This window comes from Protopterus annectens, chromosome 3.part0 (genome assembly GCF_019279795.1).
Source record: "Protopterus annectens isolate FY-2018-M chromosome 3.part0, PAN1.0, whole genome shotgun sequence".
Classification (NCBI taxonomy): domain Eukaryota; kingdom Metazoa; phylum Chordata; order Ceratodontiformes; family Protopteridae; genus Protopterus; species Protopterus annectens.
This window is the reverse complement of record NC_056731.1, coordinates 317,467,423-317,483,196: the sequence shown is the minus strand read 5'-3', so window position 1 is coordinate 317,483,196 and position 15,774 is coordinate 317,467,423. Positions and strand designations below refer to the sequence as shown.

Here is a 15,774-nt window from a genome sequence, read left to right as displayed (position 1 = left end):
TAGGCAATGGAATAGGGAGAGATCTACTATGTCAAAAGTTCTTAAATTTATGGGTAAAGCCCTTGTCAGCTAAATGCTGTCAATAGTTCTGTAAATACAAGCAGTAGACTTTAGATCAGTTGCTATATTATTCTGAGATCTGTAGTTATGGTTGTAGGAGAATAGACTCTTAAACTGCTCTCTGAAGCCTAGAATTTGTTTATAGCCATGTTTTTGAATTTTGTAACTAGCAGAAAGTGAAACGTTCCTGATGGGAGGAACTATTCATTTTGCCAAAGGGATTACTACTACAGATTTTAATTCTTAACGGATTATACCTCTATAGGGAGAAGCTTTAAAAGATAAATAGCATAGGGAAAGCAAGATAAGAAGAAAAAGATTTATTTAGAAAAGAGGTATGAACATGCCCTGGGAAAGTAGTATTAGCGGTCAGTCATTGACAAAGGAGCTTGTGTACAGAACTGGGATAAAGACTTTAAAATTATTTTTTTGAGAAAGGAATATGTTAGAAGGGGAGGGGGTGGAGAAGATAGATTGGGTAGATGGAGACAGTAAAATGAAACAGTATACCAAATCCTGCTGTCGGTTGCAGACCCTCAGATTAGAGTTCCAAAAGAAAAACACCTGATGTACTTAAAGGTCATTTGCATATATCCCATGTCCCTCTTATACAAGAGGTTTGAGAGGTCACTCAGTGGAAGTTCTAGCTATGCTGGAGTTTTCATTTAGTTTTTACTGATTGTTTTTCTGTGTGACCTTCTCACTATTTCTTTTAATTTATTTGGGATATTTTGCAGTCACCCTAATAGTAAAGGACATCAGCTGGGTCTAACAGCCCTGTGTTTCTTATGCTTAGTCAAATACTGTGCTTGTGCTGTGCTGATGAGGTCATAATAAGAATGAAATATGCATATCCACAGCTAGTGGGGTTTGGCTTTACTGGCCTGAAATTGTCCATTGAAATGACTTAAAAAGAAATAAATCATGGGCATTCAAAATTGCCATATAGCTGAAACACCTGATATTCTTAAGGGTCATTTGCATATATCCCATGTCTATCTGATACAAGAGGTTTTAGAGGCCACTCAGTGGAAGTTCTAGCTTGGCTGGAGTTTTCATTTAATATTTACTGATTGCTTTTTCTGTGTGACCTTCTCACACTTTGTTTTAAAAGGATATGTCTTGGAAATTCTACTTCTTCATTTTCTACAAATGATCTCCCTGGTGACCTGCCAGGTTTAAACACAACTCTGAATGCTGATGACTTAATGCTGCTAAACCTTGGACCCAAAGTCTTCTCCATTTAAAGTACATTTTAAAACATATTTTTTGTTTAGAAAGGAACTATTCTCAAACCAAGAACCTAGTAACCAGTACTAACTAGATTCAAGCTGTTTTAGAACCAGAAAAAGATTTGGTGACACCTCTCATCTTTTGCTAAAGTGTTCTCAAAACACTCCAGTACGTCAGGGCACATATTTGAAATTTCTTAGGATCTCACTAGTTCCTGAGTCAAACATCAGATTAACTGGATCCTAATTAAAACTCAGGCACAAATAAATAATGGCTTAGAAAGACATAGCAAAAAAATGCTACTGCTCATTCTTGAATATGTCCTCCCACTCACAGTCATTGGCTCCCAAGTCGATAAAAAGAAAGCATAAATCTTTCAGAACACGATCTACAAATTCATTCCCATTTCCAGTGTCAGACAGCATTGCTGATTCTCTCTAAACAGGGCCAAATGACTTCTTGTAGAACAAAGATTCATTAATCTATTCTCTCTCTCTCTCATGTCTATATAATCTCTAACTTCATCTTTTTTCTATCCAATTGCCCCCCTACAAACCCTTCCTCAGCTTACTTTGAGAAACTACAATGTCTGCACTACAATAAGGAATGATATCAGATGATTGTATAATACAAATGTCAGCTATAATAGCACAGAACGTAATTTCTGGTGTACTGTATGTCTTGTATATTTTTTTGTATAATTTCTTGTACAAGTTTTTGTATAATCTCTGTATATGGAGCTTTTCTCCCTGGGCCTCCGCTGAAAATGGGTCTTATCCCAGTCGGGACGTTCCCAGTAAATAAATGTAAAAGAAAGAAATAATCTAACAGCCTTTCTATTTCAGAATGCTATGTTTAAAAGCAGTTGTCATTTATTAGCAAACAAATCCATTTATCTTCCTTCTAAGTATTAAAGGTTCAGCAGATTGGAGCAGGCATCCTTCTAGGACCTATGTTTTTATCAAAAATCAAGTGATAAAACTTTAACAAATCCAATCCTGCACTGTGAAATTCCCTTCCCATTTAGCTGCAGAGTACTGCAGACACTGCCTTAGCATCATACTCATATTATTACATAAAATGCGTTTGCTTCCTGTGCCTGTTTTAGAAATGCTGCTTAATTCACCAACCTATTTTCTTGCTGAACTGTGCCTTATTTGCTTAACTCTTCCCCTCACTTTCTCCCCATTACACATTTTCATCCTGTTTTCCTACACCATATTATACTCCTAGATCTGGAAGCCTAATTAACTTTAAATAGCTTATTTCTGATACATCTGCTTCTTTTTTCTATTACTGACTGAGATAACTCACACTTCCCTGACCATAAAACTGTCCATAATATACTGCTTCTCTATTGTGTCCACGAGAAGACCTTAAGAAATTTTTTGATGAGTCAGTGTCATGAATTAGAGGGATAAAGCCATAACTACTGCTCAGGCGACCTAGGTTTGATTATTGGCTGAGGTGTCTGAGTCATTAACAGGGAGGGATGCTGTCTGAAATTCTATAATAGCACTTAGGTTTTCCTTTTTTCTTTTTTTTTTTTTTTTTTTTGAAAATCTTTTTATTTTATTATCTTATAGACAAACAATACAAATCACAGAAGAACACTGTACAAACATCAACAAAAACTATATACAACTATACATTGCCCATATCATTCACAATATATACAACAGATAATACATTAAGGAGATATAATACAAAAATGAAAAGTGTTTCAGGTTAAAGACAATCAAAGAATACATTCCAAAAATTTTCAGAACAGAACTTGTGATTACCTTTATAAAAGAGATACTTTTGTGCCCTAATATGCCTAATTACCAATTCCTTTAGACCTTCCCATCTTACTCCCCCTTCGCACTTCCAATGCAATGAGATATAATATTTGATAAATATGACAATTGAAATCACCACCTTGAGCTGAGCTTTAGTAATATTATCAGGAGGGATATGTAATAAAGCAAATTGCCAAGAAAGTGTTGATTTTTCGTATCCCATTTTCTCCAGAATAACTTTAAGGGCACACCGTAGTCTGTACACACATTTGCAGCTCCAGAAAATGTGATATATATCGACTACTTGATCCTTACAAAATGGACACAGAGAAGGCGAGTTGGGGTGAATTTTATTAATGATTGCAGGTGTTAAATCGCATTATTGGTGATCATGAGTTGCGTATAAAATAATTTTTAAAAGGGATATATTTAATACTTGATTTGAAAGCCTCTTTCATTAGTGCGGAGTTATACTCGGTCCTTATCTGACCAGAATTTAGAAAATACTGGCAAATTGTTAGATCTGATAGAGATTAATAACTTATATACATTGGAAGTCATTTTCTTTTTTAGCAGAAGAAGTTTCCAAATAACCTTGGCAATTTCGATATTTTCTCTAGATAAGTCAGGATGATCATAGTATGGATTCAATAGTTCAAAGATTTGTCTAGTTATTAAAGTATATTTATTGGATAAATTGAAGGTTTTCCTGATCTCGGATAACTTCAGATGTTTGACTAAGAAAAAGTCTGCCATGCACTTAAGTATCCTTAATAAGGGGGAAATTGTCCAGATTTATCAAGTTACCATTTAGAGTTAAATTGGGATTTAGATGTATTGGTTGGAGGGAAATGAATGCCTGCAAAAGTTTTAGCGAAGACAATAGTTTATGAAATCTGATAACGTTATATTTCAGGCCATAAAAGATTTTATATTTGTCTAGACTAACTTTGCTCAAGAAAGGTAAGGCGGATGGATTGAATTTAAGGGATCTAATATAATTGAAATAAAGTAATACCCAGTTAGGGTGCCAGGCATCTGAGGTATTAATATAGTTTGCTATCTTAATAATTCTACTACTTTGAATAATATCATAGTAAAGTTTGAAGTCAGGAAGAGAAATACCACCCAAATCCTTCGGCAATGAAGTTTAGAATGAAATTCTCACCGATTTAGGAGACCAAATAAACTTAGAGAAGGTTGAGTGTAATTTATTGAAAAAGTATAGAGGAATAATCAATTAGTCGAGTTGAAAATATACAAGAATCTGGGAAGGATATTCATTTTTATAATAGTTGCACGTGCCATAAAGGGAAGCTTAAGTTGAGACCATCTCTTTAAATCCCATTGCACCTCCTTCCAAAGAGAAGAAATGTTCTCCTGATATGAAATAGATTGATCAGTTGAGAAAGTTACCCCAGGTAGCGAGACTTGAATTAACTGGAATAACATCAGAGGAAAAATTTAGGGGATATGGTGATGTGATATTAACTTGGGAAAAATTTGAGATTTGTTTTTAACTTTGTAGTTGGCAAATTTAGAGAAGATATTAATGGATTTCATGATTTCTCTAAGTCCGAATTTGGTAAAGAGGTAAATATTTAGATCATCCGCAAATGCCGAGAGGGGGATACTAGTTCTAAATAGCTTGGGGATGATCTGATGAGTTTTTTGTTTAATAAGAAGGAAGAGAGGCTCTATATATAGATTAAAGGAGAGAGAGGGCAACCTTGTCTCGTACCATTAATTATGTTAATCCTCTCAGATATACCATTATTAATATGTAGTGTTGTATAGGCTTTGTGGTAAATGGTCTCAATAAATTTTGTGAACGATGTAGGAAAGTTAAATAGAGGTAGAATAGAGAGTAAATATTTCATACTCATTCTAGCGAAGGCCATAGAAGCAACTATTGCTAGAGTGTACAGGGTACCTAGCTAAAGGCAGAAAGTTATCATAGCTTCTAAAGCTAGAGTATGATCTGAGGTCTGTCTATTTCTAATGAAGCCCGATTGTTCTTTAGAGACTATACTAGGTAGCAGTACTTTAAGTCTATTGGCAAAAATTTGGGCCAAGATCTTTAAGTCTACATTAATAATGGATATGGGTCTAAAATTTTCGGTTTGGTAGAATCTGCTTTACCTTTAGGGATAAGAATAGTCTTAGATGCATTGAAATGGGGATCACTTACACCCTGGTGGAGAATATGATTATAAATCAAATATAAAGCCTGTGAGAACTTGTTGGGATATAATTTGTAGAATTCTGCTGTGAATCCATCAGGACCGGGGCCTTATTCAATTTGAGGTTATTGATCACATCCAGGACTTCCTGAGAAGTAATTTCTTTATCTAACAAGTGAAATTGATCCGTATTTAGTTTTGGGAAAGATAATTCTTTAAGGGTATCATATAGCACGAAAAATCGATAGGGTCATTAGGTGAGCTATAGAGCTCAGTGTAAATTTTTGAAAGATTTTTTATAATATCCTGTGTATCATGGTAGAGTTTGTCTTGATAAGAAATTTGAGAGAAATGTGTGATGGTTTATTCTGATTAATTAGCCTAGCCAAGAACCTAGACGGGCATTGAGCCCAATCGGAATATTTGGCCAGCATTTTGGTTTCATGAGCTGATAAATTATCTGCCTGTAGAGATAAATAATCTTTCTGCATCTTAACTAACTGCGATTCTATCTAAGCTATCATATTTGATCTGCAGTTTATTCTCCCATTCTGATATTTTCTTGCTCAATTCAGACTCCCTTTTATGATATAATTTCTTGAAGTAAGAGGCTTTATTTATCAGAATGCCCCTAATTACTGCCTTTGTGGAGGCCCATAATATATCTATAGGAATATCCTGGTCTTTTGATGCTTGTATAAATTGGTTTAAGTTATCTTCTATAATCAAAGCAATTCCTTCTTTTTGAAGTAGATTAGGATTAAGTCTCCACCACAATGGACTATTTCTACTGTTACACCTCTGATTGTAATCTAGGGAGAGGGATAACTTCGAGTGGTCAGATAAATTTCTGTTATCAATATGTAGTTCTATTTGGTAGTTAGCCAGGATCGAGAAAGAAGAAAGAAATCAATTCTGGACCAACTCTTATGACAATTGGAGAAAAGTGAAGTTAACTCTATTAGTGAGTTTTCTGTGTGATATAAATGGGTCAAACAAATAGAAATCTTCCTTGAGCACAGCTAATACTGACACGGCTAGTTTATTATAATTTGTATTACCATTAGGCCTATCTGTAGTGGGGTTCTGAACGGAGTTCCAATCTCCTCCTATAATAAAATAGTGGTTGGGAAGGAGGAGAGAATGTTTGTAAATAACCATATAGAAATTTTGTTGGTTAGCACAAGGAGAGTAGATATTCAAGAATACAATGGGTTTATCAATGTGGGATAACTTGGTAGTAAATAAACACCATCTGCCGTCCTTGTCAGATTCACATTTAATAATATCAAAAGGGAATTTTTCTTTATTATTATGGCAACCCCAGCACTATTCGATTTAACTCCGGAGTCAATGATCTTTTTCACCCACGGCCTCCTTTTTTCGTGCTCCCATTGGTAGCTGAGCAAATGTGTTTCCTGAACTAAAATTATATCAGCTTTTGATTTAAAGCACATGTGCATGAAGAGTCTCCTTTTGATCAGCTGTAATCCCTTAACATTCCAAGAATCACATATAATCATACAGCTACCTATTCAGTGGGGAATAATAAGTGTGGTATGGAAGTATAAAAAGGAATAAAAGACATGGGAAATATATCTCATAACCTGAAACTTATAAACTTCTATTAGTAGAATATGGGCAAAACAGCTAAAGAAACACCCTTCCTGCCTAACAACCGAGCATAAACCCCTCTCCACAGGCCGGAAGGGAAAGGGATTTTGGGAACTTTGAATTAACTAAAAGTAACATGAGGGTAAATCAAAGAACCCCTCACCTGAGGGAAGTATAGACCCCCAAAAGATCCCTAATCACCCTTAGGTCTAGACCGCTTATCCTCCCCATCAGGGTTAGGAATTGAACCCAGCTCGGCATTTAAGAATTTGAACTGTGAAACAAATAGTGCATAAACCATTCAAAGATAACAATTGCATAAATAAAAATGACACATGTTAATAAGACAAAATACTATTTCTCATAAAGGTAATGAAAACAATCAGCTATGAGAGAAAAATGAGATTAGAACTATAGCCTAATCCAAATGTCTAAAACTGCAACAAGACAATAAAAATGTTTATAATGAAACAGAAACCTCATAGAGTGTCATGTCACAAGACATACCTTAATTTTATGATCCCATAAATATCCCCTTAGTATAAAAGGGACCATATATGCACTGAGTAACTGATCTCGGGTCAGTTCGAGGTTAATCTAAACAATATATTCATTGCTGAAAAGCAACAACGCTGATAGTGATTTCATTTAATATTTACTGATTGTTTTTTCTGTGTGACCTTCTCACGCTTTGTTTTAAAAGGATATGTCTTGGAAATTCTACTTCTTCATTTTCTATAAATGATCTCCCTGGTGACCTGTCAGGTTTAAACACAACTCTGAATGCGGATGACTTAATGCTGCTAAACCTTGGACCCAAAGTCTTCTCCATTTAAAGTACATTTTAAATCAACTTTTTTGTTTAGAAAGGAACTATTCTCAAACCAAGAACCTAGTAACCAGTACTAACTAGATTCAAGCTGTTTTAGAACCAGAAAAAGATTTGGTGACACCTCTCATCTTTTGCTAAAGTGTTCTCAAAACACTCCAGTACGTCAGGGCACATATTTGAAATTTCTTAGGATCTCACTAGTTCCTGAGTCAAACATCAGATTAACTGGATCCTAATTAAAACTCAGGCACAAATAAATAATGGTTTACAAAGACATAGCAAAAAAATGCTACTGCTCATTCTTGAATATGTCCTCCCACTCACAGTCATTGGCTCCCAAGTTGATAAAAAGAAAGCATAAATCTTTCAAAACACGATCTACAAATTCATTCCCATTTCCAGTGTCAGACAGCATTGCTGATTCTCTCTAAACAGGGCCAAATGACTTCTTGTAGAACAAAGATTCATTAATCTATTCTCTCTCTTTCTCTCATGTCTAAATAATCTCTAACCTCATCTTTTTTCTATCCAATTGCCCCCCTACAAACCCTTCCTCAGCTTACTTTGAGAAACTACAATGTCTGCACTACAATAAGGAATGATATCAGATGATTGTATAATACAAATGTCAGCTATAATAGCACAGAATGTAATTTCTGGTGTACTGTATGTCTTGTATATTTTTTTGTATAATTTCTTGTACAAGTTTTTGTATAATCTCTGTATATGGAGCTTTTCTCCCTGGGCCTCCGCTGAAAATGGGTCTTATCCCAGTCGGGACGTTCCCAGTAAATAAATGTAAAAGAAATAAATAATCTAACAGCCTTTCTATTTCAGAATGCTATGTTTAAAAGCAGTTGTCATTTATTAGCAAACAAATCCATTTATCTTCCTTCTAAGTATTAAAGGTTCAGCAGACTGGAGCAGGCATCCTTCTAGGACCTATGTTTTTATCAGAAATCAAGTGATAAAACTTTAACAAATCCAATCCTGCACTGTGAAATTCCCTTCCCATTTAGCTGCAGAGTACTGCAGACACTGCCTTAGCATCATACTCATATTATTACTTAAAATGCGTTTGCTTCCTGTGCCTGTTTTAGAAATGCTGCTTAATTCACCAACCGATTTCCTTGCTGAACTGTGCCTTATTTGCTTAACTCTTCCCCTCACTTTCTCCCCATTACACATTTTCATCCTGTTTTCCTACACCATATTATACTCCTAGATCTGGCAGCCTAATTAACTTTAAATAGCTTATTTCTGATACATCTGCTTCTTTTTTCTATTACTGACTGAGACAACTCACACTTCCCTGACCATAAAACTGTCCATGATATACTGCTTCTCTATTGTGTCCACGAGAAGACCTTGAGAAATTTTTTGATGAGTCAGTGTCATGAATTAGAGGGATAAAGCCATAACTACTGCTCAGGCGACCTAGGTTTGATTATTGGCTGAGGTGTCTGAGTCATTAACAGGGAGGGATGCTGTCTGAAATCCTGTAATAGCACTTAGGTTTTCCTTTTTTCTGAAGGAACCAGTTCTAATGTCAGTGAGCCAGTAGTTTGCCAGTGAATGAGCATGCTGACCTGATAGGTTCATAGGTTCATAGGTTCATACTAGGCTATCTGCCCGAGGGCATTTACAAGCCTAGCCCATAGATTTGTGGCTTACGCCACCCCTTTAGTATGGGGAACTATACCCATTATTTTGCTGTGCCTCTGTTGAGCAGTGACACTGAGGTAATCCCTGGGGTATATCTGCGATCTCCCATCCATTGGTCAAGATTTCTCTTGAACAAGGCCAGCGAGGTGCTCTGCCTCACATATACCGGGATTTTATTCCACAGCATAGGGAGTCTTTGGGTGATGAATCTATCCCTCCAGCACGCCCCATTAATAGTCAGTGTCGAGGTTTAAGTCTCCGCCCTTGTGGCTCTGACGGATCTAGATTTTTGAGGTGAAGCATATTCATCAAATCTGGGTTTGACATGGCCTTGTATGTTAGGCAAAGGTCACCTCTGAGCAAGCGTGTTTACTGAATAGAGCTGGAGTTCTTTCAGTCGGGCAGCATAGGACAGATGTTTGAGACCCTTTATCCTTTTGGTGAGGAACTTTGTGGCCTCTCCAGCTGCTGCAAGTGTCGGGTCAGATACATTCAATGGGGCATTGTACTCAATCATTGGTCTGATGGTGATGAGTATAGGGAGACTATGACCTCCCTTGATCTAGATGAGAATACCTTCATGATAAGGTGGGCAATGTAGAAGGTCTTCCTAACTACTTTAGCTACATGGGTGTCGAATGACAGACTACTATCAACCTGGGTCCCCAGGTCCCTGATAACTTCTTCTGTACTCAGTGGATTGCCACCTATTTGGTAGCTAGGTAACCTTGTTTTTCCCGGCGGGTATGACTATGCATTTTTGGCATTTAACTTTAGGCCATGGCTCTGGCACCAGTTATCCGCTTTCTGTGAGACCCTTCTGAAGGATATCTGTGTCAGATGTGTTTTCTACTATGGCCAGTTTGCAGTCATCTGCAAACTTTGTCAGCCATAACCCTCCTGTGTTTGCTTGTACTTCGGAAAAGTAGATGCCAAACAAGAGTGGGCCCAGGACTGAGCCCTGTGGTACACCACTTGTGACAGGCTTTGAGTCTGACATGGCGCCAGCAACTCTGACCCTGTGGGTTCTGTCACTCAGCCAGTTTGCAACCCATCTTGTGATGTATGGGTTAACATTTAAGCTGATGAGTTTTTCAATGAAAACCGAGTGGGGTATTGTATCAAAGGCCTTCGCCAGATCGAGGTAGGCTGTATGGACTGCCTTTCCCTCATCAATGGCTTTGGTGACTGTTTCGAAAAAGTCAACCAAGTTTAGAAGGCATGATCTGCCTTTGACAAAGCCAAACTGGGATGGATCCAAAGTCTGCAAATTCCCTATGTCTTTATTTATGAGGTCCATTATGATCCTCTCCATGGCTTTGCAGATAAGGCTTGTCAAGCTAATGGGCCGGTAATTTCCAGGGTCGGTGGAGGCACCGCCTTTGTGAAGTGGGACCACAGTTGCAGTGCGCCACTCCCTGGGTACGTATCCAGAGGTAAGACTATGATTAAACTCTCAGAGAAGGCACTCCAGTTGAGAATCAAGTGTCATGATGCAACAATGCTAAGTGCTGTATCACTGTGCGGCAGCTTATATTTCTATGAATCAAAATATTAATCTAAGTTTGCCCTTGATGTACTGAGAAGTAACGCACTCATAGGGCCTTTTAAGGCAGAAAGCTTTGGTTTTCAAGCATAGAGCTGCTTCTCTAGTCCACATAAATGTAAGGGCATTTCAGGTCAAGATTCCCACCTATCTTAAAAAAACAAGAAGAAACCTTAGTCTCATACAGAAACATGACATGCAAGATTTGCTTAATAAATAACTTAAGACTGTGACCACATAATACAGCTGCTGTGAGTTGAATCACTTAGCACCTAACTAAAAGAAGTTAAATAAATCAAATGGTAGTAAGAACTCGTACTACCACTCACCATAAAAATGTTCACTAGAACAATTCAGGGCAAACTTAGATTAATATTTTGATTCATAGAAATATACGCTGCCGCACAGTGATACAGCACTTAGCATTGTTGCATCATGACACTTGATTCTCAACTGGAGTGCCTTCTCTGAGAGTTTTCAATAAGTGCTCAACAGTTGTCTCACATCCCAAAGACGTGTTGTAGTCAAACTGATGATCCTCAGTGCACAGATGCTACCTGCAATAGACTGGCATCTTCATCCAGGATTATTTTTCTCTGTCTTGCACCACAGAAGTGCATGATGGGCTCTTCCATGAGACCCTGAACTGGCTGTAAAAGGTAGTCAGACAATGAATACATTAATAAATGAATGACTGTACTGAATGTCATTTACCAGCAGCATGCTGACTGGCTTTTTTTTTTTTGTTTGTTGTATGGGACTGCACCCTGCACATAAGCATACAGATAATCACTGTGACCCCTGTGGAGATCATTATTATATTAACTAGAAAGAGGGTTTATTGAAATCCTTGCAACATGCCTCAGATGAAAAAGCTGAACCAAACACAATCCAGAATTTAGTGCTAGTGCAGTCTAACAATAACAGTTATTTCTCTTAATATGTCAACTTCACTGTCATTTTCACTGTTAGAAATAGATGGGTATGCAGCATCTGTGCAACTCAAACTGCCTCAATATATTTAGACACTGAGAGGATTTTTAAAACTGTTGATTCTTAAAGGCTGCAGATCAACTGAATACCCATCATGGTTCCTCCTTTCACACTTGAAGTCAGAAACGTCGTATGTTTGATCTGCCTAAGAGGAAGCAGTCATAATTTCTTAAACTGGGGTTACTTGTACAGATACAATTTACTAGTCTGTGTTTTATTAAATATTTTATAAGTCTGATATCAGTCCTTCTCGCCTGTAATCATATAATGGAAGCAAATCTGCAGTTTTTTTTCCCCTGGGTCACTATCTACTTGACATGCACCTGTTCAATATATATGCATGAAATGTTTTTAACCCCCTTCAGTACAGTCTACCCAACACATCAAAACACTAGCTTTCTAAAATTACAACACACACAGACAGAGACTGAGAAACAACTGTATAATACACTCAGTAACAGGACCAGAAATACTATGCTTCTTATAGTTAATGATAAGGAGCATTTGTAAAATATTCATTTTAGAAGTTTAATAATGTGCAACATTATAAGCAGATGTAATTTTGTTATAAGCATTAGTAAATCTAGAAGGAACAATGGAACACTGTCTGTACCCATAATACTATTTTTACCAATAAATTATGTTTGCTGACATCATCCTCATTACACTCCTACATGCATCTGCTTGTTTTGAAATCCATTTGCTGGAGGGGAATGTCACAATTTCATGAATGACCTGTGTCTTCTACAGTGAAAACAACATAAAAAGTAATACATCTGGAAATCCATCATAATACTAATGGTCCTGAGCTTTTTTGTTCTCCATGCCTTTGCCTAACAGTAACTAATCCTCCTTCCCAGTTGTCTTTAATATATTATACGAAAAACAGCCAAAGAGAGTGGTAATGTCTACTGATAACAGTTACCTCCCATTTAAATCAGAAGCACTGTCCCAGCAAAAACCACCTTGTTGCATGAATAAAGTACTGTATGTTACGGCCATCAGTGAAAAATAGTTGCATTTGTAATCCTGAATGGTGGTTTTACTGCTCAGACCAGTAAACTGAATAATGTTTTTAAAGGACACTTGACATTCTAAAGATTTTAGGTGTAATATGTCTTACTCAGTACACAGCAAATTGTTTAATTTGTGACTGAATGAAAGCTTTCTGAGCAACACACTACATAAACAAAGAAAAGGCAAAGAGACAACAGCACTGCAAGTATCCATGTCAGAATTAGTCTGCTTTCTAGTTTTAGAATTTTAGGTGCAAACAGAAACTGATTCCACACTTAACTGTCATATGTTTTGCCCTGCAAGCAAGTCAGTCATACTGTTACAGAATAAACAACACATAGGCAAATAAGACAGCAGAATGCTGGGTTACTTATATTTATAACAAAATATTCCTAAATTCCAGAGCAGACAGGCTGTCTTCTTGTATGTTAGCGGTAATGCTACAGCATATGAGAATGCTAGACATTTTTCTGTGTTAGCAATACCGATTACTATAGCCTAACTAATGAAAGACCTACATGGTACAGAAAGCAGTTTCAAGGATGCATTGCTTTCAATAGAACACAGATCCTTAGTTACAAGTTCCACTTTTCTTTATAGTTGGTACCCATGTTTGTTAGCTATAAGGACTTCGACAGACAAAGCACATTTTTATTTCAGTATAAAAAAATTACACTGCTAATCAAAGTGAAGCCAGAAGGTAACACACACGAATCATGTTTTCTAACATAATTCCTTGAAGGATTTAAATTAATGAACCATTTTATTTCAGGAGCGGTACAAGGTAGTTATATATTCAGCAAATTGTTTACCTCGGGTACACTTGGAGGTGGCCTTCTCAGTTTCTCCTCTTGTATTTTCTCTTTGATCACCACGCGATTCACATCTAGCATTCCAAAGAGAGTGTTTGGCTTGAAACTTAGTGTCTGCTGTGTCACCCGAGAGTACAGTTCAAGAGTGTGATGGGTTGGGTTTAAGTGATACTGACTGCACAAGTCAACCAGCAGATCCAGCACCGCCTTTCTGTGAAGAAATAAAGAAAGTGCCTTCATTAACAATACATGCTGTCGACTCATTCTTCCATGCAGGGAGGATACACTTTGTTTAAAGCAAAAGTGAATAACAACAGTCAACAGTTAACCCTGACATTTATATTTTTTAAATACTTTTCATTCACTTTTGTCTTGTTAAACTCTTTTTGTATTATGTGTACAATGTAGTGTTTTTGTAATGAGCCCAATGAAAGCAGTACGCCATTAATAAGGAAAGTTCCATGCATACCTTACAATACTATGCTTCTTTCCAACTAGTCATTTTTGTTAATGTTCCAAGTTAGACAACAATGCTTTTTAAATTTATGGGACAGCAACAGACACAGAAATGCAGTTGCTGAATGAATGAGCTCAGGTTCGCTCTCTATAAAAATGCCAATAATTGTTTAAGGCAGGCTATTTGAGCCTTTCTTCTCCCCCCTCATGGTTATCTAACCCAGATACTTTGTCTTAGCACTCCTTTCACTTCCCTTCTCTCTGTTTCCTTTATAACTAAGTAATCTCTAACACTTAGTAAAGGGCACTACATTTTTATTACACTTCTGCTGTCTCAGTTCATATTATCTATAAACCATGTACACTTAAACTAGCAACAACAATGCACTGAAAAAAAACTTTACTGCATTTATTTTTCTAGTAATCACTAGTGTGTACATTTTATTGTGGGAGAATCTTCACCTCCCTCGGCACATGTAATCTTTTTTAACATATACATTAGTGCCTTCATTATTTACTTAACAGGAGCTTTTGTGACATTAATGATTATATAGCCATTTCATGTGCTATTACCTGGGAATGCATCCTGGCTGGGTGTGTTTTTCTCAATATATAAAGAAAGTAAATGTATGAACAAAACTTACAATATTTCCCCTTTAATTTCTGATGATCCTTCACTGCAGTGCTGTTTCTTCCATACAGCTACACTGCATATAAAAAGTGTACACACCCCTATTAAAATGCCAGGTTTTTGTGATATAAAAAAATGAGACCACAATAAATCATTTCAAAACTTTTCCCACCTTTAATGCGACCTATAACCTGTACAATTCAATTGAAAAACAAACAAATCTATTAGGGGAAAAAATATAAAAAATAAAAAAACGTACAATATGCTGGTTGCATAAGTGTGCACACCCTTAAACTAATACTTTGTTGTGTGCACACCCTTAAAATAATTTTAACAGGGGTGTGTAAACTTTTTATATCCACTGTATAAACAAATAAATGAATATACCTACAAATGTGTAAATATAAAATACAATGTATTGATCTACCTTTTTTCAAAATACTGACCACCACCAGCCTAACTGTCTAGCACACCCAGAGTCTCTAGTACTCCATTTATTCCCACAGTGCTACTCAGGATAACCAGTCAACATCACTCCATGGAGTGTGCTTCCCTAGCTCAAGGGTGTATTCCTTACTAGCAGCATATATATTACCCAAATGCTGACAGTTAAGAGCCAATCACCAAATAATCATTAAGGGATGTTCCTGAAGTGATTGTTGCACCCAGACCCTCAGTGTAAAAGCCAGCCTCTAAGCAGTCAATTCTAGCTCCTCCAGCTGACTCTCATAATGACTAGTTCTGGTACTCAAATCCAGCATCCAGAGCACCCGGTCAAAGTCTACATCATGGATCAAGCAGATAATACACACACACACACACACACACACACACACACACACACACACACACACACACACACACAGCTAATAATGTTTGTACGTACGTAATGACTGCTTCATGTACGGCATGTGGCCATTATTTGTAATTTACTACCTTATGGGATTAGAC

At 36.8% G+C, this 15,774-nt stretch overlaps 1 protein-coding gene across 3 annotated transcripts in view; it reads right to left on the bottom strand.

Moving 5' to 3' along the window:
- The window catches only part of COBL (cordon-bleu WH2 repeat protein), a 1,839,636-nt gene that overhangs the window by 1,090,367 nt on the left and 733,495 nt on the right, over window positions 1–15,774 (bottom strand). For all 3 annotated transcript variants that reach the window (XM_044064790.1, XM_044064791.1, XM_044064793.1), the window contains exon 3: window positions 13,737–13,947. In XM_044064790.1, coding sequence (XP_043920725.1) covers window positions 13,737–13,947 — 211 coding nt within the window. The remainder of the gene's footprint in view (window positions 1–13,736; window positions 13,948–15,774) is intronic.